At 37.7% G+C, this 27,053-nt stretch overlaps 1 protein-coding gene across 3 annotated transcripts in view; it reads right to left on the minus strand.

The window, feature by feature from the left end:
- The window catches only part of USP45 (ubiquitin specific peptidase 45), a 54,769-nt gene that overhangs the window by 16,362 nt on the left and 11,354 nt on the right, over positions 1-27,053 (minus strand). For all 3 annotated transcript variants that reach the window (XR_014691436.1, XR_014691437.1, XM_084514541.1), the window contains exons 5-9: positions 26,462-26,562; positions 17,489-17,634; positions 16,098-16,193; positions 13,770-13,900; positions 726-813 (exon numbers count right to left, since the gene is read on the minus strand). Coding sequence is in view for 1 of the 3 variants with exons in the window: in XM_084514541.1 (XP_084370667.1) it covers positions 726-813; positions 13,770-13,900; positions 16,098-16,193; positions 17,489-17,634; positions 26,462-26,562 (562 nt within the window). In the remaining 2 variants the exon portion in view is untranslated. The remainder of the gene's footprint in view (positions 1-725; positions 814-13,769; positions 13,901-16,097; positions 16,194-17,488; positions 17,635-26,461; positions 26,563-27,053) is intronic.

Genomic DNA, 27,053 nt, shown 5'->3' on the forward strand with positions numbered 1-27,053 from the left:
TGATATAGTCAAAATAGTTCAAGCAAACAAAAAAACACTTTCTTGTATTCAGCAATGCAGGAGGCAGAAACGATAAAGGGAAAGAAGCATGGAAAAAAACACACAGGGACATTTTTTATATAACTGGTTATACACTTTGCCTTCTTAGCTGTAGATTATAAATAATCATTTTAAATAATGCAGCACCTTACTTATAAAACAAACAGTTTTTCAAACCTTCAAGAGATTATAAGAAACTTTGCCAGATTTTATTTTTGTCCAATTTTTTTTTTACTGAAATAGGTTCCAATGAAAATTGTGGGCAGGCAGGTATGTGCTGCTAATTTCTATCCCCAAACTTTATCCTAAAATGCATTTTGTCAACCAGATCAGAGGATCTCTTCCTACATTCCTGAATCCTCAAAAGGAGCTTTTTTGTCGTCCCCCCCCCCCTTTTTTTTTTAATAAATGTAAGCAATACAGACTCCTAAAGTTCTACTTACCACACTCTTTCTACTGCTCCCTGAAACTTTTATTTCAGTCAACCATTTTAAAGACATCAAAATGAACGTTAGTATATCATCTTTCTAAAACGTCATTATTTTTGTCAAGATAACAAAATAGCCACTCTTATTCTATTAAGGACATCTTTAATACACTGGAAACATGAAGAATAGTGTAGTAATGGCTATTAGTTTACCATACAGTCAAGTTCTTTAAATTAAAGACACACACACAGGTGTTACCTTTGTCTCTTCGATCCTCATTGCATCCAGCAAATAGTGTAGAAGCTCCTGGCTGTCCTGTTGCTGGAAACCTTTAAATCGAGGAGCCCTGTGAAAGGAATTTAATTTTACATTTGGAGATACTGTCTACATTAGACTCCTGTTGCTTGCTGGGGTACAAATAGGTGCAATCCCTTTAGGAAACTTCTGGTATGTTTCACCAAGGCTGCACTTTAACCTAGATTAAAGCATTCTGACCCTCTTAGTAATGGCTCGACTTAAATACTGCCTGGCCAGCACAGTTTCACCCACACTAGTGTGTGGCACTTTGTGACACAATACCAGTACTTCTCATCGTCAAACAGACCCACAGAGCAAAGAAAAAGGTTTTCAAAGTGCTTAACCTCTCCAGATATTCCACCCTTCTCTCTACTGAGAAGAAATCTCAGATGTACATGAAACAGTCTGTCTACTGTAAAACAGAAGCAGCACAATAATCTGAATTGAAAAAAAAGATTACTGTGAAATGGAAGGGAAGTCACAAGGCTGTGCATCAAAACAAACAAAAACTGCAGGTCAGAATCCGAGTATCTTAACTTCTTATATACAAATATTTTATATATATATATATCTTAACTTCATATATACAAAGTATATATGGCCATCTCCTCAGAACAGCTCCATAGTCGATTATTCTATTAATCTGCAGCTTACTGAACTGAATGAACACTTAATGACTAGGATGCTAAACATTAAAATAACTACCATTACAGAATATTTGAATTTTAAATGGTGTTGCAGGAAGCACGGCCGAAAGCACGACACACACCAGTAGAGTCAGATCATGCTCCAATTTATTGCCCGAATAGCCTAACTTTTATAGTGAACTTAACAGGGGCGGACAGTGTTTCACACAAGATTATTGGTCAAAAGCACTCAGACAAACAACTACAAGAAAACAACCCCACCTGCAAGAAAACAGCCCCCTTGTGATTAGCAGTCACATAGACCTTGTCCTTGAAGCCAGCTACTGGTAACAATATTTTTCTGAATTCCTCAATTGGGCGATGTGGGAACGCTGTCATGGGAACTTCTCATAGTTGCCCTGGTAGCTTGGTTTGCTCAGCTACAGCAAGCCAAGGGATTTTTGCTGTTTCAAAAAATCCCTCAACAAAATAGTACTAAGAAAACCTAGGAGAAAACGATAATACTATCATATCTTGATATCTGAAATTTCTGTTGTATTCTATTATACTTTTATTTATACTAAATTTATGCAATTAATATTATAGATTTTGGAGATAAATAAAGAACAAATTTCCATTCTACAAGTATTTATAATGAGAAAAGACAGGGCATGGGGTGGGTTTTCTTGGTAGGCAGAGTTAATCACTCATATCATCAGGTAAGAGTTACACTTACTTCACAGAAGTTTTAAAAGGACCTTTCACCATCGTGAATCACATCCACCTATCACACTACATCACTCCACACACGCATTCAAATTTCTGTTCTACAGTCTAACAAACTGCAGAACGTCAAACATCATGTCTGAAACTGATGTTAAACCATACAGTGTTACTAAGAGCAAACAAAACACTGCTTCATACCTAGAACAGATAGAGCCTGAATCCGATGGCACAATCTCTTCAAATGTTTTGACTGACACAATGAATTTGAATACAGATTCCAAAAACTATCAGGTCTGCAAAAACAGGTCATAAATCACATATCTGTTTTTTTTTTTGTTTTGTTTTGTTTTTTTCCCAAAGCTGCTTAAGGGAATCTTATACCCAACTGGTTTTGAGAGTGAGGAAAAAAAAAAAAAAAAAAAAAAGATGACAGGTTCAAATTTCACGTCTTCTACACTAATTCAAAGGAACCCTCCTTACCCAACCATCCTAACAACCAAGTGTATAAAGTATTTTGCTCCCACTGCACACTGAATAAAAAACATCATAAATTTTAGCTTTTTATTGCAATTCCTGAGTGCAGCAAACAAGTCATCTGTATACACCATGGAAGATCATAAAAAATCCACACTGTTACTGTGATTTAATATTGCTATATTTCCTTATCGCCAGGAGTTTATTAATCTGAAGAGTCATCATTAAAAAGAACATCATGATAGCAAGCTCGTTTTCCTCAAGCTAGTTTAGAAAACATGGGATAACGGGGTCCATTCCACCAGAACTTCATAACCATGGGTAAAATCCTTTAAAGCCTCATTTCTGAGCTGGACCTGTAAGCATGGATGGCACATACGCCAGCCCCAAGCCCACCAGGATGGGTTCCTGCAGGGCAGCTCCCTGTGGCCAGCCCCAACACGGCAGCGAGCAGCATCTCAGGCTGAGCATGTGCAGGGGCCTGCAGGAGAAAGTTGCGAGGCTACAGCTCTCCAGCTGTCCTGTGATTTTGTTTGTAGGGTGAGTGACAAGCACTCCTTGTGTAACTGTGCTACAGCCCTCCTTTTTACAATGAAGCTGAACAAAGCGAGGATTTTTTGGTATTTTTTCAGATGCCCACAAGCTAAAAAGCATTTGAGTTACAACTGGAAAAGAAACTGCTTTTGCATAAATAATAATGCCCCCACCTTTTGAATGTCTGATACTGAACGACTGTCTGAAACACCAAGATAATAAGCCCACCTTCTAGAATAATATATACTTACTAGTCAGGTTAAACAGAAAGAGAAATCATCAAAGACTGTGACAGCTACTTAAAAAAAAAGAAGTCAGCACGCTTCCACACTCTTCATCTCTAGAAACTAGGAGTCTTGAAGGAAAGGATTTACATGTCCTGGGAAACACACATCTGGTGTTGCCCTTGTCCTCTCACTCTCCATCGTCCTTTGAGCAGCTTGTCCTCCTTTATGGTGCCTGGCACCAGCACCTAGAGGCCAGCCAGCTTGCAAGCCAGCCCAAGGATGCAGAAGGCACACTGGCGCTTGCTGGTTATTTGCTGTTACACTTCACAGTGCTGGACAAATGGATACTGAAGCCTCTGCAGGAAAGGCAGCTCCTGTAAAAAAGACCACCAGCAGCATCCACATGTCCCTCGTAAGCCAGAAGAGGAAAAGCATCTGTTTCAGACCGTGCTACCACTTATACCAGCGATGTTTTAGTCAACTGCACTGGGTTGATGTTGCATCTGTTTGTAAAACAGGCATTCAGTAGTTACTGTTACTCAAAAGTGCTGACTCCTTTTGTACTGCTTTAAATACACTGTAACTATTCTGCAGGTATGGATTATGTAAAAATTACATGCCTATGAGTATGTGGACAGATACTTAAGGTGTTGTCCTTACTAAGATAACAGCTGGAAGGCTTCTGTCAGCAGTTTGGATCTTTGGCTTCCTATAAACCCAAATGAAGACTTAAATATTCACTATTAACATACTCTTATTTACATTAACTATAACTTACCGGCCAAAGCATGCCTGTGTGTTTACAGACAAGTTACTCCTTTGAACTTTAATTAACATCTTGGACCAACTCATCTAAATTGGGATCCGAAAGGGCTCTTTTGTTTATTTCCAGCAATGCCACCAAATGGCAGCTGTGCCTCCCGCTGCACAGTAAGAAGCAAGCATGCAGGCTTAGCCATGTGCTAAAAACCTTCCAAAATCTAGCACAGGAGACAACTGGCTGTGCAGGGCTCAAACGGGAATTTTATCAAACTGGCAGAGTGTCCAGAAAAACCAACCACTCGCTCGGTTATTCAATTTTATTAAGTGCATCTTGAGCCAGTTTTCATTTTCAGCCACAGATTGCCCGCTCTGACTAACCAGTGCACTGAGCTGTAAATATGTATCAGTATTTTCTCAACACGCAATAATCCTTCTTGCCCAGCCGTGCTCTTGAGCTGTTCTAGGATTCCTGCAGATGAGGTTTCTTTCCTACTAATATACTACAGCTACCCAGGTTTGCTTTGGAAATTGGCACTCAAGGACAGCAGAAATTAGAGGCTACCGTAAGAAAAGGCATCAGACACGCAACGTGCCTACAACAGCGAATCTTAAAGCTGGGCAAGGTGTCAAGCCAGAAGCACGGCAGCCCCAGGCCACGTGCCATGCATGTGGGTGATACAAGGTCTGTTTTGAACCCCTCTCTGGAAGCGCTTTGGGACGTAACTGGAGAAGGAGCTAAGGTGGCCAGGTAGCTAAGGTCAGTGCCTAAAATTAAGTGGAATAAATCTGCACTTGCACATGCAAAACAACATGCTCCCAGTTACAAACACAGTCACTCCACATTTGTGCATTGTATCTACTTCTTAACGATACCCATGGTTAAAAATGACTTAATGGCATAGCTTTATTAGGAAGTTTACTATAAAAACAAAATATTTTTGCACATGCATGTTAACCAAAAAATTAATTTCAAATTCTACAAAAATATCAATAAATTCAAATTTGAAATATTCCTCCAAAGAAATGAAACATTTTGGCTTAATACTATCAACATGCATTTTTTTTGCTTCTTTTAAAATCAAATGTTTTATTTCCAATTAATTTGATTAGAAAAGCCAAGTCATTTCTGAAAAGCACTGAACCTTTCTGGTGGATCCAACATTCACTTTACTTTAAAGGACAATAAATGACATATGTACTTGCATGGCCACGTTTAAGGAATGTACACACACATTTTCATTTTTCAATTTGCTACAACAGTCTTCTCATCTTTTTTTTTTTTTTATTAAATGGCCAGGAATGTGAAATAATTTTTTTTAAACCCATATGCAGAGATCAGTTAAATTCTGATAAACCTACTTATCCACAGTATAATTGTTAATTTTATTTATGAGAAATGTCTTGTTTTCCCAATACAGTGAGAGTTCACAGGCATATTCAGCATACCTCCTCCAATATATGCACATTAATAGCTCCAGTGTATACTGATAGAACAAAATTCTTGCATCTACCCAAACTGAATCCTTCTACTAATAGCATTTTTGTTGTTGTTGTCACAAAAGCAGGGTCACAGGACTACAAAAGACTATACAGTAAAAAGAAAGAAAAGTGAATATTGACTTGACAAATAAGCAGTCAAGAACTCAATCACAGTTACAGGAGTTGTGTTTTTTTTTTGCCCACTGCAGGCACACCAGAGTGAGATTTTCCATGCAAATCAGGAAAAAAGCCCCCCTCCCCCCCTTTTTATTACTGTTCATGGTTTGCAGTATAACCTCCCACAGATAGGCACCATACAATACTCATTTTAAATGACAGTTACTTTCCTAAAAGATATTTCATGGGAAAATAGTTCATCTGCATATTCTACACAGTTTTATTAGCTTAAATGAAAGGGGAAAAAATGAACCCAGCTATAGAAGCTTTCAATGGTTCAGCACTGGTTTCTCTTAATCTTTCATTTTACTAGCACATAGTCCACCTATGAGGGCAAGATTATCTACACTTCTTTGTGCTTGTACCAAATCCTCATCCAGCCTCACCTAAATCTGCATGCTGGGCTTTTAAAGGGGTCAGGATGATGGGAATGTAACAGTTACCACTTTAAAACTGAAGTGGCAGGGCAAGTGACTTGCAAAGATGCTATGAAAGGTATGAGTCATTTATTTTGACTGACAAATGATGTCTTTGTCAATACATTAATATAGAGCTAATTGGTCATTCATGTTTGTAGCATGCTACATAATTCTACGTAGTTCATGTCCTATAGAAAAAAAAATCAGGTTAGTAAATTTATTTTCAGGGAAAAGACACAAAAGAAAAACAACAAGAGGAGTAAGGGAGGGAATTTCACCTCACATAATGCATTTAGTGGAGAATTCCTACATTTACAAACCAGTACCAGCGGGCGGAGGAGGAATTAATCCATGCTGATACGTAGAAATCTGACAACTAAAAGATGTGCGCTCTTGTCTCCTTGAAAACATGCTTCAAGCAAGATCCTTGGCAAAAGTGGGGGGCTTTAAGATGGTTGGTTGAGTTGACCGCTCACAGATGTGCTGACATATGGAAGCCAGTGCCAACGCGATACAACCTGTTGTACAGTGTCAGCAGTATAATGACAGAACAGGTTGAACTCCCGCTAATGGCCATAAGTGGTGAAGGACAACTGTGACATCGACATGCATGCCTCTTATCTATTTCCTCACTACTCTTCTGGAGACAAATTGTAACTGCTTGGCTATCGGTTACAGAACTATTTTTCGTGATGATCTCTCTCATATAATGCTTTTAATAATAAACACTGCACAGTACCATACATTGCTAAAGGGAAAAAAAAAAAGAGTCCTCTAAATACTAAAACTTTTAATTCCTATCTTATATTTAAGGGAAATTAAGTTATGCTTTAAGAGCAAAATTTGGACACAATCACAGTCATTCAATCATTTTGCACAGAGCTAACATAATAGACTGTCTTTAATAAAAATCCTCTTGATGTCATCTCTCTGATAATTACTATCTTTGAGCAGAATACCCTAGAAATACCTAACACCTTGGAAAACTTTATAAACAATTAAGTGCTTGGAAACAGAACGCAGAACATACTATGGGATTTTTTTTCTGGCAGTGCAAAATGCAGAGGAACTCCTTTAATACTGCAGTAAACTCCAGAGAAGCAAAGTAAAATGTTTACTTAATACCAGTTTGAGAAAAGAGATTTTGCCTCTCTGATGACGTTGATTTCTCCTCAAGACCGATCAGTTACCAATAAATAGGTGAAGGGTCATTTTATACAAGTTACAGCAATGCACAGGACTTACCTTTCTCAGTGACACTGTACAGTATCCATTTACTGCCAATGAAGAATAGCTAACTGAAAAGTTGTTCTGCTTGCTTTTCCTAATCTTTATCTCAGACCTGACACAGAGACTTAAACATCCTGCTACCATGAGGTGCTGGGCAGGAATAAACACGGGCTTGCCACACACAGCTCTAACAAACAAGAGAAGTGCCTGTCCCATCTTGATGGCACGAACAGACAGGATTTAGCTTTCCTTCTGATTTGCTGGATGATTTCCTTCATCTTTTTCTGCCTCATCTTCCCCAAAAGGAAATAAGACACCATCACTTTCTTGAAATGCACCACCATGCTGACACATGAGCAAAAAGTACTGGTTCGAAGTAGCTTTCAACAGACGTCACAGGTGACATGCCAGAACAGATCCATTTCCCACTCGGCCTTCAGAGGGAAAATAAGGCTCTTTATACTGAGTAATTGAAATATCTTTTCTTCTTCTGTGGGTATTTCTTCCTGACTACCAGCTGGTAGCTAAGTAAAGGTCTTTCTGCATGAGGTCCAGTATTGCTTCAAAGAAGTTCTCTCTTTATATAGACATTGAATTCTTCTTTCTACCCTTAAGTCTTGATAATATGTTCAAAGGTGCTCTGTGATTGCAAATTCTACAGCTTAGTTATACAGAATGTTAAATAAATAGATTTTTTTCCCCGGCTGTAAATCTGTTGCCTTTCAGTTTCACAGACAGCTCCTTGAACTCTGATGAGGGCAGTTAAATAAACATAGCTAATTTATCTTCTATCATTTACTGTGTTCTCTCGCTGTAACGTCTCCCTTTTCATTTCCTCTCCTGTCTGAATTCCTAATATTCAAGTCCCTCTTCACATGAAGTGTTTCTATCTTTGTCACCTCTCCTTCAAGCTCTGAAGGAGCCTTATCTTGTAATGCTCTGTTCTGGTTAGCATGGACATTCCAGCTGTGGATACACCTCTGGTGGATCTAATGAAATTACTGTTTTACTTCTTTATTATACCTACAAACAGTGCTTACCAACATCACCAACACCGCACACTGCAAATACTTCTGCTGTCCAAAATGACGTACAGCTCTTCCTCTTGATTGGAAGAAGTGAACACAAAGCTCAGGAACAAAAGCAGATGATTCCTCCTAATGCACATGACTTGTATATACAATTAAACTAGGTTGAATTCGTAAACCTCGTCCATTCAATTTTTTGTTGACTTGTTTGTAAATTGTGGAAACTGACAAACTGAACTGAAATAGACAGATACAATCTCTCGAATTCTGCTGCAGGAGATGGTTCGGTCTCCTCTGTCAGAGAGCACCAGAACCTAACACAGCACTGTCGGCACCACGCATGTGGGCACAAAGAGGGACCAAAGTAATTCTTGGCAACTGGTCAAAAAAACATCAACCCGGTGTTTGGCTGCCCTTTCCTTGAAATAGCAAAAGTCAAACTGGAAAAATAAGGAAGTTGGAAATCTTTTTTTTTTTAGAAGAGATTTTTCTCTACAGCAGTGTTATTTTAAAAGTATCAAAAGACTCCTAATTAACAAGAAAAATCCTGTCTCCTTCACTTCTTAAAATCTTGTACAACATTGCCTGTCTCCCCTGAGCATTTCTGCTCAGAAGTGATTATGGAATGCTCCAAGCATTTTTCAGGCTTCTCTCCAAAACTAATCTATAGTCCCAACTACCTACAATCTGAATTTTGTCAGTCCCACATAAACCTCTATATTGAGTTGTACTTTTCTGCATAAAAAACAATTAATACCCCTTGAGAAAAATAAATAAATAAAGAGCTGTATGTATTCTGTAAGACCATCAATAAAATCTTGTTAGGGAAGTATTTTTTCCTGCTTGCTAATGCATCTATATAGTACCATTATAAATAATTATTTGGTGGAGATTTTAAACAGCTTTTCTAACATTCTGTAACTACTTCTTAGATTAATCACTTATATTTGCAAGACTAACTTGCTACACAAATCTAAGCTTTCATCCATCAATAAAAATAATCATAACAAATAAGGGAAAGAAAATTTATGTCCTCTTCATACATAAATGTTGCATTAGTCACTAAGTCTCTTGATAAGTCAGAAGTCTGCAGTCCTAATATTCAGAATAGTGGAAAACAAACAGAAGGGCCCTGTAGCTATGCTCACAATCTGTCCTAGCAAAACATCTGACAGCTGCAACACTAACAAAATTAACAGTGGATGAATTAGTACCAGACGCTAAACAGTTGCTATAGAAAGACTCATCCATTTCTTTTCTTCTTCTCCTCTTCTTCAACCTGGCTACCCCACCACTTGATAAAATTAACACTTGGTATCATTTTTTCTCTTTTGTTATTTTATATAAAAAATGCACCACAAACACCCTTTCATACACAGGATGATGAACTTCACTCGGTGATCTCCCTAGACTCTCAAATACGCAGCTTGCCGTTGAAAGGACTGTGCCCCAGTTCTCTTACTGCTTTTCAGCAGAAAATATGCATCCACTTCCTGAGTGTTTTCACTTACAGGTTGTGGGAATCCACTATGTCACTGCTGTCAGCTGAAGAAGGAAGCACCTGCTCCTTTTCTTTACAAGTGCCCTGTCCACATCTAGCCACATTCCTAAGTGCCTTCATCTGCTCCTTTCTTGCTTTTCCTTCCTTCCTTGCCTTCTTAGGTTTTCTTTCACTGAGCACTTTTCAAACAATTTGAGTAAGGATGTCCAGTTCAAATATTGGCATTCACACTTACACTGGAACACCTGAAACAAGTAAAGTCTGAAATTTCTACAAGGGAATGATAATAATGATGATAAATACATAAACAACTCCAAACATCAAATTCAAAAGTTATTCCAGTATTGAATTGCAAATAAGGGCAAGTGTCAGGTGTTAAATTATACAGCTACCTTTGCTATATTTTGTGTCAGCTGATCCAATATGAAAACATGTAACCATTCAACTACCAGATGAATAAATAAATAAATAAAACCCAGACATACCAATTTATGTAATAGAGATATAGAGATACAGACAGATAAAAAGCTTAAAATACAATTTTCTTCTCTGAGCTTCCAGTGCTTGCCCTGATAGATTTAGATAGCTGGATAGACAAAATTTAAGTTTATATATAAATACCACAGTTATGTCATCAGGGAAAAGACACCATTTTTAAAGGATCAGCCTCCTGCTATAAATAAGAAAAACGTTATTAGGAAATCACCGTGTTACTTTTTGACTAGAAAACATGCTATAACAGATTGAACAATAGATGGATGTAAGTATGTAAAGAAATACTGCATACCACTTGCTTGACAGCTTCAACATTTCAATTATTCACGTGTGTAAGAAACCCAATAGGATTTGGAAGTAGCGATACCAAGCATTAAGTAAAAAATCTAAATACTTGTGACTAATTTGTGTGCGTCCCTATTTTGCACACTACAAGCAAATACTGAAAATAATGTCATGGTAAAGGCAAATACAGGGCTGGAAGGACTGGGTCATTGACTCTGACTCCTGTTATCACAGACAAGTACATCCTATCCTATCTATCTTATCTGCTTCATTAATTCTTTACTGAAGGAAGGTACAGTCACATACTGTGTAGTGGGACGCAGACAGTGAGATCTTGAGATCTGTGATGGGGAAGGAAGAAACCGAAAAACGAAAACCAAGCTGCAACTGGACTCAGCAAACTTCTGTGTAGCATATATAAAACTAAACAATAGAGTTAAAAGTCTTTCCCTGTGCCCTTCTCCCCGGGAGTTAGCTGACTTGTCTTCCCTTTTCACTTTCATCCTCTCATCTCTTTAGGAAAGATGTTTGCAATTTTACCTCCCTGGAAGCTTTTATAGTTCTAATATTCAAAAGCTAATACCCACCCCCATCCTCCAGTTTTAAGCATGTACAGAGTGTAGAGAGCCAGGTCATTCTACCTGAAAATGAAAAGTTGTTGGAAATAGAACTGACAAAATAAAGATCTCACATCAATTTAATGGAACAGAACATCCTTCATTAGCAGTTGAAATGAGACACATGATCTTTTTGCCTAGATCTGCACACATACAAATTGTGGCATTTTTTAGAAAGAAGGTACACTCAGGTAGAGAAGGTACACTCATCACTTTTGTTACTGAACTCTTCAGATTATTTCACCTAGTACTGCCTAGAAATCAATAATTCAGAACACATCTGTACAGCAGTTTCAATAAAAGCTTTGAGTATTTTTGCACTCTGTACAGGCACTTCAGTGTCAGTTAGCCACAGCATCAAAATAACGTCAGCAAACCTCCAAACAGAAAAAAACAGGCATCTCTGCTCCAATGTACATCCCAGCAGGCAAATTAACCTGCATGGAATAACTGATCAGTAATGGGCTTTAGTAAATCATAATAGACTTAAGTGTGTTTCCAAGTACAACTAACCCTTCCCACTTAAGTTTTGCCATTAGAACCAAGCAGCATGTTCAAGACCCTGAATAATTTTTTTTTGTCCTCTTAACCTAATTTTACTAACATTTTCAGCAGATCTGTAAGCATAGTAAAGAAAAAAATACGTGTAAATGTATCTTACAGGATTTACTGCCTAGCTCATGTCTTTCAACTATCACATCCACCACATCCTTCTCCTACTTCTACCACTGCAGACTGCTGAATTTGCTGAAATTCTCCTCCTTTCTTGCCCATGTCATAATCAACAGAAGACTCAAAAGACCAAAACTTTCTGTCATAATTGTGCAGCCACTTACTGTCCCTGATTGCTTAACTTCCTGCTAACAGGTTGTGGCTGACATTTCATCGTTGATACATAAGCTAAGTCAGGAAAAAAACCCTGGCAGTTTTGTGTGTTCTGCAAGGCTAACAAAAGTTAAGAAGCGTGGATGAAAGTAAGAGATGGCAGAAGCTGACAGATACAGATCTGAGCAGCAAAAGTCTGCTGCCCACTTAAAAAACGTTGAACTTTTAGCAGGTAGCTAAAGCATACACCTATCTTAAAGATGACAATACAACAACAAAAACTAGATATCTGAGATTTAGTACTGTTGCATCGCCTGATGACTACACAAATACATACACACACATACACAACGGGCAAATACAAACCAGCTCTCATTTCAAAAGTGCCAATGCCATTTGAAGTGCAGTGCATTGAGGTTATTTTGCAATGAGTTTGCTAACGTGGGCTTCAGAGCATGTTCAATATTATCCTTTCCCTTCCACCCTTAACACTTACAGAGGGAAAGCTACTATTCCTATTTAATCATTTCCCTTCCATTTCTCTACTAAGATTTTGTTTTTATAACCACTTTTTTGACTCCTCCTAGAAACAGGAGGGGGAGTGACGAAACAACATATTTTAACTTCCCTGTATGTTTTTCTTTCAAGTAGATGATACTAAACAGAGAACACTGCTATTCAAAGTCACTATAAGGACTTTTTATACACATGTCCTTTTACAGCTCAAAAGAGTCAAAAGGAAGTATAATAGAAAAAAATATAATATTAAGTTTCTGAAGTGAATTTTGAGGATAAAGAAAAAATAGTAACTGGTTTCTGTATCAGAATTAAATAATCTTCGCTCTAGTCTGAAAGCTTCTGTATTAAACCCATATTTGCACAGCAAGGTTGTTACCCTGGAACTCTGTAGTAGTAAATTGGAACTTTCCTAACTCTCTTGCTGCTGAACACTTACAATTCCATTTAATAATATTATAGCAAATAAATTAACATGCATAATTAACTTCCACAACTTTTAAGATGTGAGACTCAGCTGTAAGATCCTCCTAACTTTGTTTCTACAGCTTCTTTTACTTGTAAGGTCAATAATCAAATATTTGTATCAACTTTTAAATAGGTATTCTACAGGTGTTTTAAAAAGCAAGATTGTTTGCATCATAATTGAAGACACCTACAAAGCACCACTGTAAACATTTTCCACACCAAGAAATGCAGGCTTCTTTAGGGCTTGTAAGCTCTTTGCAAAAGCAGAGCTTTCCCGTTTAAAAGCTTACTCTTCTTTTTCCAAAACATCTACACACATCTTGCAGTATTAGCACAGTTTTAAGCTAATATACAGCTGTCAACAAAATCTGAAAGGTTATAGTATTTTTTCTTTTGGTTTTACGTCATCTTCTGCCCTCTTAAAACCCTAGTGAAAGCCCACTGCATGTTAGCAGTTATGGACTAGCACATACATTTCATGAAAAACAGGTACAACCCTGGAGTACAACAAGAAACCCTGCAATTTTACAACAGAAAGACATTTGTGTTGTAACAGATATGGCATATTTAGAAATATATCACTGAAAAGAAAAAAAAAGATGCTAACAATACATACTTTTGACAAAGCTGGCTGAACAATACTTTGGGAGAAAGAGGACCTCTTCCAGCCTCCCGCATGCTGTGAAGGAACAAGAACATCGCTGAAGTCAAGGGTCCAGGGCTAGAGAGGTTTACCACCAAAGGATCCTTCAAAGCAAAGGTAAATTGTGCATCAGATTTCAAAATGAGTGATAAACAGGTATTGTTTCATGTTAACATACTTATGAGAAAGAACAATGTGACTTTTAGTCTCAGAATATTAAAAAAAAGAAAAAAAAAAAAAGGTTGATGTCACCTACATGATTTAAATGGTGAACGAGCAAGCTTAATAATTAAACAATAATAGCCACAATACCTAGCAATTCTCAGTGAACTGGTGGTTAACCAATAATTTTAGAAACAGGCATGTCAATAATTACTAGAACAAAGTGTAATACAATAATGCTTAAGGTAAGAAATATGGATGAGTTTTTAAACAGGGAGTTCTTCTATTTTGCCAGGCTATGGGACATCAAAGCTAGCCATAAGGGAACCTTCTCTTGTTTCTTCTCTGAAACTAATTAGTAACACATTTTATGAAAGCTTACTTATTCTGTTTTTCAGAATGTAAATGCCAAGTGGAAGTTTGCATCATACACCTCTTGGTTTATCTGATTTACTCCTGTGTGAATTGAGCCAAGAGCAGTATCCTGAAATCCTCACACATCTGATGGCCACAGGAGCACCCACTGCTCCTGCTGGAGGCAGGAGCTGGGAAGGCAGGGGCAGTGGTTCACAAGCAGAGGCCAGCAGCAGACCACTACAGGCCAGATATTTTGGTGGGAGCAGGCAGAACTGGAGCCATGCTACGTCTCACCCAGCCCCTTCTGGTGTGAGGCTCATACCACCAGGCCCCAGGGCTGCAGGGACCTGGCCTGTGGCCATCTGACATAGACTTAGATCAGGAGATGCTCCTCAGCTGCTTCAGTGCTGCTTGTGCTCCAAGATCACCAGCTCTCCCTTACATGCGGCCAGGTTCTTATCTCATCACAGGGCTTACTTCCTAGCTTGTCGGAGTCTCACAAAAACAGACAACAGCTTCCAGACAAACAACTAGAGAGACTGCCTTGTCCAAAAAACTGAACTGAACAAAACGTAATCTCTGTGGATACACACAAATATCAAGTATTCACATTGCATACTCTACCAAACCTTGAAAAATACCCTTTACCAAGCATGAAGCAAGGAGTTTCTCCATTACTATCTGTTACGCTACTGTAGTCCTCTAATCCTCTGTTGACATACAGAGACCAGAAAATGCATTCTTCGCTCCACAGATCTTACACCATAAGCATTGTCATTAAATAGAGAACAAATCTTTCAACCTTACGGCTGTGCAAGGTTCACATTGAGCATAAACCAACATACCACTGCCTTCCTGAGCCTCCAGGCACAAACAAGCTCCAGACCTCAGTTGTGGCTCAGGAATAACTTAGTGAAACATGCTGCTGTTCAGAACTCCCATTAGAGGTAATACAGATAACAGTACAGTGAATTTCACACTGTCCTTGCCTGGAGAAGCTCAGCATCACCAACATCAACATTCAGAATTCTTTGCAATGTCAGAGGTATCTGAAACAGACTCCCACCTCTCAATCCTTACCATCACCAGAAAGGTCACAGGAAACATCAGAAAAAGAAGAAAAAGCAAACAAACCAACAAAAAAAACCAGCATCTGAAAACTGCCTTACTAGCTAGCAGAGGGAAGGGGTATTATCTTTACCCCACTTGGTAAAAACTTATTGTGAAAACCCAAAGCTGTAGGAAATGACTGGGAAATGCAGCATATTATTTTGATAATAACAACTAGTTTCTTTCCCACATGCCTCAAATGAACTTGAGGACAAGAAATTTAGTCTTCAATAGAATTTTGTTTCTCTCAGTTTAATCCTCTGGCTGTGAAGCATGCAGTAAATTTTACAAGCCTCATCAATGAAGAGCTGGAACAGACTGGAATAAAATATTTCATAAACACTTTACAGAGATAAAAATACTGTTCTCTGTATTATGTATGCATACTGAAGAAACAAAATGGGAAACAAAAATAAGCCACTCTTTCTTAAGGTCAGGTATTATTTGCTACTTCACTGCTACAAAATGTGAAAGGAAGTGATTATTTCCCCTCCTTCAGGGCTGAATAATTAGCTTTGTAATAGGAGTGTGTTCATGGATATCATCAACTGGCTAGACTATAAAGAGATAAAAACAAATGAGAGAATAAGAGTATTTTTAACAGAGATGTGATTTCCCATTCTCTTGTTTCTTCCCATTTGCCCAAATTTGTATTTGTCACTGCACACTTACCAATTGGGAGTCTGAAGTATGACAGATTTTTAACTTTGTTCCTTTTTCCTTCATCTCATACATCAGTTCATTTAGTATGTGAGTCTGTGCCAAGTTCTTAAAGAAAAAAAAAACAAAAACAAACAAGAAACTCACACTGATCTTTCAGCTATACAGTTTTCTTTAGTTAGGGGTAGACAAAAACAGACATATTCAATAATGTACAACTGAGGTAATTTAAGTGAGACCACTAGAAAAAGCAGGCATCATCCTTGTAAAAGCTATCACTAATCTTAGGCTGTTTTGAAAATTTTATGTACTTCTGCTTTTGTAATTCTGAAACAGCTTCCTGGTAATAACTTTGTTATTTTTGTTGTACAACCAAGTTCATTTATTTATTTATTTTGGATGGTGAGGACACTAATATGAGAAAGCATTCCTTTCTTCTGAACTCTGCAGCCTCCCTCATAGTGCTCCAGGAAGCACAGGGGCTTTGCAATGCTTTGAAGCACCGCCTCTCTGAATTTAAGAGAGAAACCAACTCAACACATCTCAGCTTTTTTTTTTCCCCCTTTATTTTTAGTTACTTTTTGCTGCAGGTCGCTTCAGTTTCTACAGTGCTCCAAGTATGCATAGAGAACAACCTGCAGTAATGCTACTCCTTACAAATGTACTGTTTGGTGGCTAAGTTTTGTAAACACCACCCTTAATGCTAAGTAAAGCCTGACAGTTCAGAACACCTTTGTAGCAGTTTTGTCTCATTTGCTCACTCCTGTCTGCAGATTTACAGGTGTCTCTGCTCAACCAGCAGGCATTAAGATGTTCCAATATAAAATCCAGTAGGGTTGCTGCTATTTTTACAATGTTGGATTATTTATAGGCTCAAATCAATAAAAGTACATTGGTATAATTCATTCTCTTAATCTGGTCAGAAAAAAAAAAAATATAGTAATAAAAGTACTTTTATAGCTGCATCCTCTGTAGGGGCTTAAAATCATCACAACTCACTGTGCAGGCAACATTGGTGCTTGATAATTTAAATTATGCATAAAGTACCACTTTTCACACCCACCAGTATGGTAAATACCATGCATTACTCATGACTGCCTAATGCTGAACTACAAATAAAACCATATGCTAGAGTACAACCCACACGCATATGCAGTGTGTAACATACTTGACATTTTCATTTGTCTCAGTACTTTGAAAAATGCTACTGATCCAGGAACTCTTTTCTGTTATAAAAGGAAATAGTGCTTAGATAGCCAGAAGTGAAAACCATTTTAAAAGGACCTCCAGACAGCAGAATGAAAACTGGTAACATTCAGTACCTTTTATGAAGGCTACAGTTTATACAGATCAATTATTTCTGAAATCTATAGAGTTAAGACTATATGAGCTTTCCATCTTACCTGCATGACAGCATTAAAAAAGCATGTATTTCCTAAATTATTTATTCCTTTAACTGGAACTGATGCACCATTACCAGAATTTTTGCCTTTCAGTATTTCACTTGTTTCACTGTTTTCTTCACGGAGTCGTATAATTTTTGATGAACCTGTAATTAAACTATAGATTAACGTTACTAGATAATTGTATAGTTTAACCAATTCAGTCCTTCCATGGATTACACTTATAGTTTTTGACATGTACTTAAGGATACCTTGATGGTACTCTAAGCTGCTCTGCATAGTCTTTAAAAAAAACAAGAGACATCAGCAGTTAAATCCCTGGAAAAAATCCTCCCCCCCAGCTACATGTAACCAGTAAATGCCTCCCACAACAATGAGATTGTCCCATAAGACTTGAACTTCTTCAACTACCTAAGCAATAAATAAAGTAAAACAGATTCTGTCAGTTTATTAACAACAGGAAGTCTCTCTCTCTCTCTCTCTCTCTCTCTCTCTCTCTCTCTCTATATATATATATATATATATATATATATATATATATAGTGTCATTACACACACTAGAGACACCACACAAAGGCTACTCCTTGGTGCATTTAAGGAGAGGTAACCAGAATTTACCAATTGAATACTGCAAGTCTCTATAAATTATTGTGCTTTGTTTAAACTGTCTTGTACAGCTTGGTCAAGGTAACTGAACTGGAGCTGTTAACAGTTTTCGCAAATGTTACATTTACTCCTCCACCTACCTCCCTTTGTCACAGCCTGAGGGGTTGCTAACACAACCCAAATGCATACAACGATGTTGTTTTAATTTTAAACCACAAAAATTTGGTGAAACTGCAGTGGAATACGCTACCGGTATAACATCCATGGGGTTTCCCATTTCCCTTATTATTTAAATAGATGGAGGCAGCAAAGTTAGACAGTCATTAACTTGTAGCCTAGAGGTAATGGAAAGACTTGAGATAACAATATTTAGCCTGGGATTCTACTAGCAACTTTCATATTGCCATGGTTGCAGGACTAAATATGAACATTACTGACATCTGCAGTGTCTTAAATATTGATTAACAATGCATGTCAATGTAAACGAGTTATGGACTTAATAGATGCCAAGAATTGTGATGCTGCAATCTATGCCTTGACATATGAATTCATATATTTGTTCTAATGAGTTTCACATTGAAGTCTCATTAAAGCGTTCTTGAGAAATAACTAACCAGCCTATTTACGTTAATGAAAGGCTCATGCCAAAAGGTTCTTTTATGTACATTCCTGCATAGTTTCTTACTTAGAAGATGAAAAAAAAATAATTAAATAAAAAAAGAAGTCATTAAAATATCTTTTTATCTGCAAGAAGCCTCTGACGCAGTTTGTCTGCACCCTATAGTGCCATCAAGGCATAATTATTTTTCCAAATTGCATCTGAGTTTGTCAAAATGCAGTAAGAGGTGCTTTGCTGTTTAAAAGTATTTTTAAATGTTCTTGGTAATACTGCTTACGCAGCTTTAAAATATACTCCATTCCACTGGTGTGGAGAATGAAGACAGTACAAGGGCAAAGAACGAATAAATTCTCCTTGAAAAAGCAAAGAGTTTTTGAACACAATAAATGACAAATAGCTTGGGAGCTGCTCACACCCTACATTAATCACGGTTTTACAGGCTATGTGTACTAACACTTTTTACTCGACATGCTTACAAGGGATATACTACAGCATCTGAAACTCCTCCATCCACAAAGAACTACAAAAGAATCTTATCAGGAGAAAGAGAGGTCCACGTATCTGCACTGCACTGCTCACTCTCAGAAATTTAATAATATAATTTGTGCCATACAGAGAAGTGCTGGGGAGAAGAGAGAGTTAAAAAAAAAAAAAAAAAAAAAAAGGGCAAAATTGTGTAAATAATTTGTGTATTAGTATACCACAGTTGTTGCATTTATCCATCGGCATTCAAAAACATCTGGGACAGCATCTTAAAGTAAACAATGTTCACAAGGCCATCTGGACAAAACTGCAGGCAAAAATTAAAGCATAAGCATATGGAAAAGCAGATTTTTCTCTTCCCTTTAGCAGTACAGGATGACAAATGTCAAACCTAGATCTGTCCACGCTTCACTGTGCTATGCTTTGCAGCACCACCTGGCTCTCCTTGCACAGCCACCAAATAAGGACAGCACTGCCACAGCGGACCATATCTGCAGGGCAAACCCGGTAAAAGCATTTCACTTCATGGTTAAATGGCAGCTTCACACAAGTAGCAAGGCTCCATTTGCTGAGCCTTACATATAAATTATTGAGGGAGGAAAAACAAAGCAAAAGCATCCAGTTTTGTGATAAGAGCCGAGTGAATACGCAGTTGTGAAATGCAGAGCATGAGAACCAGACATACGACTGTCACAAATTAGTAATTAGCACACTGAGAAGTAGCAGTAAATTAAGAAAATGCCTGTGTGTTGTTACAGAAGTCTAGGTGTCTCCTTTCATTACAAAGGTTTTAACTACTGTCCCTTGATTTTTCAATACTTTTTACAAGCTCATCTCAAATGATATTCCTTCTTTTTTTTTTTTTTTTTTTTTTTTTTTTTTTGTATCTGTGAAAAAATCCTGACAGAAGTGGCACTTCGCCATCACAACCACTATCAGCTCTCTAGCTTACCCTGTGCAAACACTTTTAAGGACAAATACAGAGCCAGAGGAAGGAGAGCAGTGTTTAACTCTGCTCAGCATCCCCAGATTGGGGATAGATGACAGACAGGCCTAAAGCTGAATGTTTAGTTGACATGTGAAGAGTTGGTCAGTCTTAATAGAAGATGCTGGTGATGACTGTGATAGCTAATACTTTACAGCTTGGGGCTGAAGGGTCCTTCTGCAAGATTAACCCAAGGCTACCAGCCTGTTATTAATCAAAGAGTAATACGTAATTTTTTAAAGTGAATTTGCACTGAACTGTTTCAGACTCTTCCTAACTGAATCCTGCAGTCCTGTGGTATTTTCACAGCAGTGCTTTGGGATATTAAAAGTGACTTTTAAGTCAGTATAAATACGAGAAGAATTTTAGCAAAAGGACTATCAAAATGTTTATAATCTACTGCTATCCATGAGGGTCTACAACTCCTGGCTGAACAGCATTATGAGAAAAGAAGTGCTTCCAGCCACCTGGCCACACGTAGCAGTAGGTGTTATAAAGGAACATTGTTAGTTAACTCTTGTTAGTGTTCCCTGGAGCAAGGTGGGTGAAAAGCAAGGAACTGACTAAATCCATAGCTTAATTTCTGTCTGTAATTCACTATTACATCTTTCAGAGTTAACACAGTTCCCCTTGGCTTCTTTGCCTTTCTCAGACAGGGTGGGCATCAGCCACACGCAGGCCCGTCCCTTCATAACTGGGACAGCGTATTTGACAATTTGGGGGGCTCACATTCAGAGTACACTTTTCTATCAAGTTCCTTCTGCAGTTTTTCTGTAGAGGTGTCCTTTCTCATCCTGTCATGTGGGAAAAACCCCCACCCACGCTGTGCCTTGATCACTGCAGCCTCCTTTTCTCTTGCAAAGGCTATCTTGCTCCACAGGCTCCCTGCCAAGACCATCTCCCAGCTCTACACAGGGCTGGCCATGCCCCTCTGACCACCTTCCAGCACCTGCCTCTGGTCTGCGACAACATCCATCCCCAAGTGCTCACTTCTTGCACTCCCAAACAACTGCATTTGTGCTTCAGCACAGTCCTCGTGCTTGGCCATGCCACCCACTGCTGTCCTTTCCTCCCCAGTGCTAGCAACCCCAGTTCACAACACCTGCAGCAGTCAGAGGCTGCTCCTCTGCTACAGCACTGCTTGCGATGCAGAACAAGATCACACCAATGTTTTCTTAAGCTTTTCTACCTCCTCCTGCTTGGCTGTAGTCTTGTCTCATAGGCTCTGAGGGCAGGGAAATGATGGTTGCACAGCAGCAGCTGTACAGGTACGCAACTAAGATGTCCCAACCCTACCTTTATACAGAGAATGATTCAATTTCTGAATCACAAGAAGTCACTAGACCAGGTGTAAAAGCAAACAGTGCTGGCACACCCACTGGCAAAAGACATTCAAAAAACTTAACACTGGTTCTGTATTTATTTGTTTTGCCAGTATTGCAAACATTTGCAGTGTACCTGGTCTTCTATACCTACCTTGCTGAAACTGAAATATGACTGGGGGTGCAGATGGTATGTAAGCAAAAATGTAACTGACATCCAATTTTTCTTTCAGCTGTGGGAGCAAGCATTTTTGCTCATCTTTTCAATGTGAGTGTTTTTTGTTTTTTTGTAATTAAAAATGAGGTTCCAGGAATATGCACTTTTATTCCAAGGTCAAGCATTTTTTGTTGAATAGAGCTCTGGTACTTCAGCTGAAGGTCTTCATAGTGAAAGCAAGGTTAATAGATTTCTTTTCTTTTACTAAGTTCTCATCATGCTATATTATGAAATGGTACTAAATTGTCAAGCACTCCTTTTTTATTTAAAAAAAATCATTTTTTTTCCAACACTGTAGAAAAGAATGACTAGCCTCAGGAAAACAGCACTGTTCTCATCTTAAATGGTCACTAGTTTTACATTTTAAAGGATTGATTTCTCTTATGGTGCTACAATCCTACCAAATTAAAGATTACGGACTACAACTTTATTACTGTAATTCTGTCAAAATGTTACGAACTAAAAACCACATCTGCATAGTGTGAAAAAGCAACCTATTCAACCCTTGATGTTGATGCTCTACGCTTAAATGACTTGTGCTACACCTCACAAGTTAAGTATGCAGACAGTAAAGGGAAGAACCTGCAGGTAAAAACAACAGAATGTTGAATTTATTTATTTATTTTTTTTAACAATAAGTAATTTTGAAAGAAAATTTATGACTGTGAACAGAAATATCTCTTTGCTGAAGTGTAACTCAGATTTGGATAGTCAACATATTCTGCATTATTTTGCTTAAGTTTAAATTATTCAAACTGTTTCTCCAGACAAGTTAACACCCATTACTTGTACTGTACAATCATATATTTTTTAATCTTTGCTTTATATTAATTATACCCATTAAACCATAAATCAAGTTTCTAAATTTCACCTATTGGCAAAAGCTGGGCAGCTGAACTTACTAGCAAAATCTCATTCCTCTGCTTGAACTTCCCAATAATAAAATTAACTACAGAATTTGAGAACAGATATTCCTCCTTCTCATTCTATTGCCACACAAACAAATTAACTGCTCTATAAACAAATTCAGTATGCAATCTTATGTCTTCAAACAATGTCTAATTTGGCTTTTATAAAAGAAAATATGCATTTTTAAGACCACAAAACTATTTATTTTCTCCAGCAAATGAGCAGACACCCAGCTAGCAATGTCTCAGCATGGTTCCTGTGTACTACATGTGCATTATGTCCATGTGAAGCTCACAAGTGTGCCACACTGACAATACTGCACCTGCCTTTCTGTGAAAATCATCATGGCCTGCTAACCTTTTCCACAAAACAAATTTCTGGGTGGTACACCCTAGAAAGCAATCTTGCTTTATTCTTCCATCTTGTGCCCAACATGACCTCTTAACCAAACAGACTCCTCTACAGAGAAGGGGGAGGGAAAAAAAAAGGGAAAAAAATAGCAGGCATGGCTGGGTACAACAAACCATAGGATCAGATGCGAAAATCACACAGCTGCAAGCATTCTTTTGGGAACCCAGCACTGGGATTTATCTCAATCGCTTAATGTAATTACAAAAGTCAGTCATGTAGTAGTAATGTAATTTGCACATTTTTACAGCTGAAGTGAAGTTGAATCTTTATGAGAGACTGAGTGAAAAGCAGGGATCCTGCTGCCACACTATTCCACCACATTAGTACCAAATGACAAGCATTTTGCTTTTGTTTATTTTCCAAGATGCATTAATTAGGAAATCTATATAACCCTCCCTTACATGTTTAAACTGATTATTTTATCTTTAAATGACTCCTAAACTTTCAATAATCAAAAAAAAAATCCTAACAGCTCTCATGTTACTTACATCTATGCTCATACTGCATTTCTGCAGAAATTTCTAGATAATGCTATATGAATTGTAACGAAGTACCATGCCGACCAGTTGTTAGATTAGAAAGCAACCCAGATATAAGATAAATCTTTTTTACGGTGCCACATTTGGGTATGAAAATTAAGTAAATATGTTTGTTTGTTTTTAATTGAAGGAAGCAGAAAAGCAATAGAATAAAAGCATTATATCAATTTTAAAGAAATGAAAGTAAGTTGTAGGAAACAAGCAGCATAAAACTGACAGCTAATAATTCCTATTTCCTGGGCTAAAATTAGTAGTTTATTATTGACTTATATGCAAAATATATATATATATATATTTTTTTTTAAATCTAGGCCAACAAAGAATTTAAAGGATGATAGTTATACTGGAAATACTGTGGTAACATGAAATGAAATGCTATGCTTAAAATAAAATAAAAGATGATTTGTCAATGGTAGAGTTAATTTTCATTGTTATACTTTGTGTTGTTTCTGGACAATGGAACAAATCAGGCTTTGATTTCAGATTTTATTTTTAAAAAATATTTAAAAGGCATTCTAGCTTAATAAATAAATAAATAACAGTACTTCAGTACTCTTTGGAAATTTCTGCTCACACCTATTATTTATTTATCAACACATCAATGTCTCTTAGCCTCTTCCAGTAGGTAGCTGGGACCGAAGCAACCAACTGTGACAGGCAAGCTACTTTTTCCTCTTCCCCTTGCCACTCGAGAAAGCCCAGCAGAACATCTTTGGGCAGATAATCCCAGAGCTCCCGGTAACAGCAGTGATGCCTGACCAAGGGCCGCTGACTTCCAAGCGTGGAGCAGAGGTGTGCAGGCTGAGAGCAGGTGGGCCACAGCCTGCCTGGAAGGGCGCAGGCCCTTCCGGAGCCATCTTGCTGAGGGGATGACCACTCGGCCACGCTGGTGCATGACAGTGCTGCTCTCACCAGCACTGGATCACTCTGTGGAGCTGATCCAGACCAGATAAAAGCCAGCAGGAATCCTGCCCCTCACAGTTCCCAAAGCAATTCGATGGAGAATGACCAGGAAAGACGGATCAGGAGCAAGCTGTAGGGCTTTTGCTTCTGAGGCAGCACTGCCTCAGAAACCTCACAGACAGCGTGAGGTGCTGGGAACGTGGACTTGTTAGTCTGTCACTTACGTACAACTGTATTGCATCGCTCACTACCTTGTGTTCACAGTAAAAGCTCTGGGTCACTGGGTGCACTTAGTTACTGCTAATACCACGGATCGCTGCCACAGAACCTCACTTTATGAGGCACCACAACAAGCAGGGTGAACTCCATAGGCTACTGTCACAAACCATGTAACCACAAACTAAAACTGGATGATAGGTTTAAATCAATTAAGAAAAAAAAAGTTTATTCCCTAAATAAAACCAATACATTCTAATTTCCAGTTATAGAAAGGAGTTTCCAGTTATACCTGGCAGATATTTAAATGAAATATGTTTCCAGAGTATCAAAATGAAACACAAAAAAATATATAGAAGAAATACATTCTGCCCCGTTCTACTATAAGCAGTTGATTTTAAAGATAAGCTTACTATTTTCTGAATTAGATTGGAATTTTAGTTGCTTAATTTAAGACATTTCACAAAAAACTCCTAAGCACCATACTCAGAAAACTTTAAAGGTTTTCAAGTTTCACAAAGTATGAATCCAAAACATGAAGCCCAACGAATCATATAGCTTCTGAAAATCTTATCCAGAAGTTCAAAAATTGAATTAACTAAATTAAACACTACAGCTTTTTAATCTGCAAGCAAGCTACAAAACCCATTTATTACTTTATGTAAAGTGAAACTGAAACTGTGAATGAGAGTGAAATCACATACTGCATTTTCATTGTTCCAGGCAAAAAGATGCAAAAAGTAGCAATTCACCCATGTACTACAAACAACTTAACACACAACTTGTGACTAGATCAAAATATAAAATATGAATTTCTGAGTGACCCTTGGATTTCTCCCCCCTCAAAAAATACATATCACCCCTTAGAACTAGCAGGATTTGCACACATGCAGCTGAAGGAATACGTAGTCCAATCCCCTAAGGCATTCTTTTCCGGTCTTATAACCAGGTGACTACCAACATCTGCTAAAATCTGCAACCAATTGTTTTACAAGCTTGTTAAGTGATTTTGTTTGTTTTGTTGGTTTTGTTTTGCAAAGAAAACCTGGAATCTGATGTATACCATAAATTACAAGCCAGAAATGCTGAAGTATGTGTTATGGTAGGAATGAATAACATCAGCATTATCAAGAATAGACAGTTGAGGGCCACACATACGAAGTTCTATCTACTATCATATATACTGATATAGGAGGTTCCTGAACTAAGAAAATAATTTAAGAGAATTTTCTATTAACATAAACGAGCATTATATCACAACCCAATGACATCAATGAACAGAAAGCAGTAAATCCAACACCAGAGTACTAGAAGATCCTCTTACACAAATTTAATTAACTATGAAAAACAAGTCTGAATCGAAAACTGTAAGATGCGACACATCCACACTAGAAAAATTCAAATCACTAATTCTTTTGTAATGTTTTTGTGCATTAATTTATAAAGCATTTTACTTGAGGTACATCTTCTCTACAGTAAACAGCTTTCTCTTCATTAAAGGCAAAATCTGGGAAAACCATCCTACAGTGATATTTTAAACCCTTAATTGTACTCGATAAAAAAAAAAAATGATTTTTTTTTTTTTTTTATAAAAAACACTACAATGATCACTACTTGCCCAAGTAACTCTGCAGTTACAAACCGTGTTACACTCACACACAACTTGTCAATAATATGATTAATATGACTGAAAATTTGAAATGCACATTTTTAAGGACAGTACATTACAGACGTCTCAGATAAAATTATTTGTGTAAACTTACTTGGTTCAGCCCTGGAACCATGTTTTTGAAGAAAGTCAACTATCTGAGCCAAGGCCTTTTTGTTGCAATGTGTTGACAGCTCTTCATCACATTCGTAACACCTAAACAAAAGAGGAAATGAACTGGAATTCAGGGTATCTGGACTTACCTCCCAGTTTTAACTGACCCCTCTTAAAAAAAGCTTACACAAATTACTTAAGCTCTAGGTTTCAATTCTTAGTACTAAAAATATTAATAAAAATGAATCCCATCATCCCATACATGCTCTTTAAGCCTAATGAAGAGCACCTAATGATCAGCCCTAATGCATTCAACATTAACAGAGTTAATTAAAATCAGTTTGTAGCCCTGAAAATAACCATACCAAAACAAGCAGGAAAGACAACTCCTATAACCAGCCAATTCTCTATAGTACACAATGGACTCACAGTTATCTTGGTATGCTTTAATCTTCTATGGCAATAGCGTTGTGGCCACTGTAAAAACTATAGTTCAGTGGCAATTCAAGACATTTCGTCTACTTAAACACAACTGATATCAATGAAAAAGGTGGGTGATGTGACTGAATGTTGTTTAGCAGGAAGAAACCTGT

Source organism: Aythya ferina (assembly GCF_964211825.1).
Source record: "Aythya ferina genome assembly, chromosome: 3".
NCBI classification, from domain to species: Eukaryota; Metazoa; Chordata; class Aves; order Anseriformes; family Anatidae; genus Aythya; species Aythya ferina.